The sequence below is a fragment of the Pundamilia nyererei genome, unplaced genomic scaffold (genome assembly GCF_000239375.1).
Source record: "Pundamilia nyererei isolate P.nyererei 1_Seehausen unplaced genomic scaffold, PunNye1.0 scaffold00142, whole genome shotgun sequence".
Lineage (NCBI taxonomy): Eukaryota > Metazoa > Chordata > Actinopteri > Cichliformes > Cichlidae > Pundamilia > Pundamilia nyererei.
Window position 1 is genome coordinate 918,281 of NW_005187543.1, and position 5,980 is coordinate 924,260.

At 42.0% G+C, this 5,980-nt stretch overlaps 1 protein-coding gene across 1 annotated transcript; it reads right to left on the reverse strand.

Annotated features, from left to right (window-relative positions):
• Positions 1-2,321: 2,321 nt before the first annotated feature.
• LOC102203377 (transcription factor Sox-8) lies at positions 2,322-4,498 on the reverse strand. Its single transcript, XM_005744349.2, has 3 exons — positions 3,859-4,498; positions 3,231-3,466; positions 2,322-3,136 (listed from the first exon to the last, which is right to left on the reverse strand). Exons 1-3 carry the CDS (start codon positions 4,272-4,274, stop codon positions 2,388-2,390), a joined length of 1,401 nt encoding a protein of 466 aa, XP_005744406.1. The 5' UTR covers positions 4,275-4,498; the 3' UTR covers positions 2,322-2,387.
• Between the last annotated feature and the right edge of the window lie 1,482 nt (positions 4,499-5,980).

A 5,980-nucleotide genomic window follows, 5' to 3' on the forward strand; every position in this document is an offset into this window, starting at 1 on the left:
GGGGAGAGGAGGGGTCCTCCACCATGTGCATCTAATCGTCCATTCAGGACCCTCTTAATGGCTTGTCAGTTCCCCTTGCCCTTCCATTTTCTGTCCAATTAATTCCTTTCTAGCTGTCCGGATAAAGGGACACAATGGGGCCCCTCCACAGCATAATGAATCATTAAAATTCAGCAGCGCGGCCCTGGCACTTGGCTTCTCCCTGGGCTGGTTAGGGACGGCTGCTTGGCATGCATGCCAGGGCCAACTTAAGCATTCTACCCACTGGACCAGCGTAGATAGGATCTCTCACCATTCCTCTCATTTATGGTTTAATGGGAAAAAATCATAAATATATATTTGTGAAGATAGCTAGTCTGATATATATGACTACAGGCACATATGAAATGCTGGAAAAATCTCCGGTGCAGTCCAAAGGTTCTGAAAGTGGCCGCAGTAATTATAATAAGATGCTTTTTATGGTTTTTGTTTTTACATATAACATTACACGCTACGTTTAAATTTCAGAATAAAGGCTCATGAGTTCTTAAAGCAAAATATTATTTTTGTTATTTATGTAAACACAATTCAGCGCATGATCGGAGCACAATCCAATTAGATTTACTGTGAAGGGATCACAGGGAAAATAATGACTCTATAAAAGTCTCACTGCAGCTATAGCAAACAGTACAGATGTTAGACAAGGAGTCTAACAGCTGGTGTTCGGCGAAAAGGCAAACCCAACAACACGGCGTGCTTCTGTTCAGTTAATTCTTTTTTTTTTTTTTTCAGTTTTGTTTTTTGTTAAGAACAAAAACATCGGAAACCATATGTGAATCCAAAAAGGAAGGACGAATACAAGTATCAACAAAAAGTTTTTTATTTAAAAAAAAAAGTCAGCGCATGAGTTAGCTGTGCATGTGCGAGTGAAACTCTAGTTAATAGAACAACAATTCTTTTCACAGCCTCTCTCAAAAACTGATACACCATAAAGATACAAAACACAGTTCTGCGGACAAAAGCATGATTCTCTGTACGTTTCACATACAGCATGTAACACAACATTACAAACCAAGGCTGTAAGGAATGATATCAAATTAAGGACATAGCCAGAAGCAAGGTAACTGTTGGAGTCTCTGGTGTTGATTACCGATTGTGTGCTGCCCGGAGTTTGTTAATAATTCCTTGTCATATAAAAATACTGACAATAAGCATTAGAAGGCACAAAAATGTTTTATGCGACTGCAGCAGTGAGTTGGCACTTAATGGTTGATGATAAACTGGCAAATACTCGCATACTTAATTTCACTTTTAAACCCTAAATTCTCTTATTTGAAAAAAGTTAAAAGATGAATTTCGGTTTAAAAAAACAAACGATCAAAAAAACGTATAGTTTGTGTCACGGGTTATATATGCAACTTTTCCCAAGGAAATGACTCGCGCATGCATGTGCATGTTTGCCACCACATTATCTCCCTGACACACCAACGCGGATGCATGTACGTAGACGAAGTCTTGTGTTGTCCATCGACATATACACGAGATCCAGCTGACATGTCACTCAGAGTGTGCGGTGTTATTTTACCCCATTTCCTTTAACCCTAGATCATGACTAATCGCAATTTGCCAAGCATAGATTTCAGACACCTGTTCTGTCCTGTGCGAGTCTGTTGGTCCCATCTGTTTGTGTGCAACTTGGAATGGAGATGTTTCTGGAAAAATTGGTCTTTAACTGAATAATATCAAACACGGCACTTGTACCACCTTATTTACCTAGTTTTCATTGAAAGCCAAACAGTACTCTAAATAACCAAACCCACATTATATGTGTTCATCTACTTAAGAACAAAACCAAATAATGCATGAACATAAATAGATATAAGACTTTTATGCCAAAATGACACTAGATTCATAGGAGCCAGTTATTTAAGACTGATCCACTGATGCAAACAGTGTGCGGCGACATGGCTCTGGCCGTTAAGCGTTACTGAAAATGCACATTATAGGTCATGTGTACAGTGACAGAGTTTGGCCAAACCATTTCAGTCCTGCACGATTCAGCGTCAGGCCTTTTCTTTACCTCAAGTGTGCACACACATGCAATCTTTAACTGGAAAGAAGGGTGTACAGGATGTAGGCGTAGGCGATATGTCCTCATGGAGGAGTCTGGCTCACCAACAACACAATTTCTCTTTGTGTAAAAAGTCTGTACAACTGTGTTTTCGTCGCAACAATAGAACTCTGTATAAAATCAGCAGGCACTTTTTTCTCTTGTCTGTCTCAGGTTCAAATGGTCACATTTAGCCTACTAGCCCCTACGCACACTACTTCGTCTCCTCCTTACTTCCTTCGTTAGTAGCGCATCGATCTGAATGAGTCTCCAGTGCGAACGGGCTGTTTCTGTACTCTTAAGGTCGAGACAGTGTGGTGTAGACCGGCTGGTCCCAGCTGGATGCGTTGGGGCTGTGAGGAGGAGCCATGGACAGACTGTTGAGGATTGGGCTGCTATAGGGCCGCCTGGATGAATGGAAGTAGGGATACTGATAAAGGCTAGAGGGATAGCTAGAGTAAGGGTTGTAATAGTTGGAGCTCTGAAGGTCAGTATAGTCACACTGGGAGCTGGAGAAAGAGGAAGCGGCCGAGGCAGCTGATGTGGCTGATGTGACACAAGCCTGGCTACTGTACGAGCCGTAATCAGAGTGTGAGGGTGAGCCGTGAGAGTGCTCGTTGTAGTGGCTGGGGCTCAGTTGCTCTGTTTTAATATGGAGACGGTGCTGGCCCACCTCACCGGTGGAGGGAGAGGAGGAGGACATGGAGCTCTTTCGGCTCCACGTTGACCCGTTGCTGCTTGTATGGCTGTATGAGGAAGTGTAAGCGCTGCCAGGCAGTGGAGCCTGGCTGTGGCTGTGGCTGTGGTCTGAGGAGCCTGAGGCGTGGCCATTGAGCGGGAGGTACTGGTCAAACTCGTGAACGTCAAAGGTCTCCATATTGCTGATGACATCAGTGCTGAGCTCAGAGATGTCTACATTGCTGAAGTCAATGTTTTGCCTGCTGCTGTCAACAAGTCGACGGCCTTCATGTTTCAAATCCTGCTTCACCCCATGGTGGAGGTCTGTTTTAGGAGTAGTGGGTGGTGTAGGTGGACCATGGGGCTGCCCTGAAAAAAAAAGATGTAAATCAGAAATGAAGGTTTGCCACTTCAAACACAAAATTATCTCAAGAATTAAACAAATTAGCCGCAAAGTACATACCTGCATGGTCAGGATGGTGGTGTCCGTCACTCATTCCTCCCAGTCCTCCCATCCCTGGTTCAGCTTTGTACATGTGATGAGCCAGTTCTGCTCCAGAATCTGAGTCGCTCTGGCCTGGTTTCACATTCTTCCGTCTTCGAGGCTGGTACTTGTAGTCTGGATGATCTTTCTTGTGCTGAACTCGAAGCCTCTCTGCTTCATCTACGAATGGCCTCTTTTCACTCTCTGAAAGCAAGCTAAGGTAGAAAAATAAATAAATAAAATCGAGAAAATTATTGAGCTGAAGTAAACAAAGACACAGTTGTTAAATTTAAAGTTACTTTAGCGCTTTTGTTTCCTAGAAAAACGTCGAGAAAAACACGCATTAAAAGATGTTCTCTGTCTTGGTTTGTTCAAAAAATCTATTTATTTCCAAATCATTTCACCAAATACAACACAAAAAAAGCGTTACAATATTAGAATCATGTCCGTGTTCAAAACTCCAGCCACAGCGTCTCGGTGACCTGAGTGTCGTTTTGTTTTTTTTATGTTACTTTACACTTACATAAAATATTCTTGAATTTCTCTACACCCCAATCTACATACATAAATATATATAATTTTATTTGAAATATATATTTTTTCTTACCGCCAAAGTTTCCCCAGGGTCTTGCTCAGTTCTGCGTTGTGCAGGTGTGGATACTGATCCGCGAGCTTTCTGCGGGCCGCTTGCGCCCAGACCATGAACGCATTCATGGGTCTCTTGACGTGAGGTTTACTCTTCAGGGATCCGTTCCCTCTCACGGGCATTGGTACCAAGGACCAGTCGTACCCCTTTAGGACCTGAGAGACGGCATCTCGTATACACGCAGGGAACCTTTCATCATCTTCGGAGTCCAGTTTCTTGCCCAAACCGGCGAGCAGGGATCCTTGACCATCGGAGCCTGTCGGCGAGGACGGAGCATCGGAGTCGGACTCGTCCTGGGACATGGAACTGTTTGTACCCGATGGACTGCATGGCTGGTCACCGACACACTTGTCATGCTCCTCCGTCATTTTTAACATTATTTGTTCAGTCCTTTGGAAATGAAAATTCAGATGTTGCCACTGAAGTTCAAGCCTTCACCAAATTGGCCAGTGCGCTTTTGCGCGCGTTGCGCCAAAGTAAATTCCTTTAACAGTTTCAGTCAGTGCGAGCCTGTTGTTTTTCCCCCGCTTTCCTGTTTGTTTGCCTTGTTGTCCCGGGCTGTCGTGGAGGGGGGTGCTGTCGTGAAACTTGTGGTTCTCACTGTGAACTGAAGTACTGCATGTTAGAGCAACTTGAGTTGGAGTTTTAAAAGCGTCACTCCACCTTCGGACTCTGGTTGGCTGGAACAAATCGCTACTTTCTCCTCATTGGTTCAGGATCTATGTGGGCTTCATTATGAGAATGACTTTTTAATCGGTGGCACAATTCTGTTTTTGTTAATTTATTCACGAGGTGTGACAAGCAGATATTTCACAAATTGCGCATTTCTACAATTATTTCTGAACTCAATATGAAAAGCATCTTCATTGTGTTAATGTCAAAATAACCTGACACATTTTGATTGTATACTTTATGATACAGAGTTATATTTTTTTTATTATGTACTGAGATAACATAACAATAAATAATATTTATATTTCTATCATATTTATTCAGATCGATCATCAAAAGGTGTTGCATGCACAGAGTAAAAAGAGAACTTTTGTATAATCTGACAAAAACAATAGTGTGAGGCGCTCAAAAATGTTTTGAAACGTGGAATAGCTCAAAAAAAATCTTACTTGGCATATTACATCAGGTCTGACAGACTCTCCAGTCAAATTCACAGCAATAGGGTGACACCCTCCACAAGATTCAACTGATGGGTTTTTCTCTTTCTTTTTGCATAATACATGTGCTCTTTTGAAACTCATGCAACAATATTTTTAGCGCGATCACCACACGATACTCAGCCTTTCAGATCTTTTTATTTAAATTACTTGTCTCCACACGAACTTATAGGAAAAACTAAATTTAAATCTAAACAAATCATGATGGCTGTGAAGCCCAAGTCTCATCCCAGAACACACCAAAAACAAAGGTTAATAAGTTTGATAATAAACTGCAGCCCAACTGCAACTATTTGACAAATGCTCCAACTTTAGAGACGGAAGTTAACGTGTCCTGTTTGTTTGTGATCCATAATTCACTTCTCATCTCCAGTGAAGCATGCTTTTTACGACACAGAAGATACTGAGAGCAGAGAAGATAAGAGTGTAGATTGAATCACAGCCTTTGTTAAAGGTGTCTTTGTTCATATATTGTGGGATGATTTTTATCACTGGCCTCCCCATGAAAAGACAAGGTATGTTTGTGCTGGACGGCAGTTTGCTTTGCTCAATGCACACTGCAGGTGGCTGAGGGAAGAGGAGAGCTTGTAATGTGGAAATAATAGAAACTGTGGCTTGGTTATACAGACGCTGTTTTTCAGTGTGAAAGGTGATGGCTTGCACAGAAAGGTAAGGAGTTTTTATTGTTTGTTCTTTTATCATTAGCAATGACTTTTTATTGTGACCCTGTATTAACCTTTAATGTTCAGTGTGTTTGAGGGACAATGACTGCATGGTCCATGCAACACAAAATAAGCCTGTTTTCCTTGAAAGCATAATTCACAGTTGATATAGTTAAACTGTCTTGCTCTGGCTTGAGCTGTCTTACTTTCTAGCAGCTGCTTTGAAAACACTTAGCTGGATCAAGTTCAGAG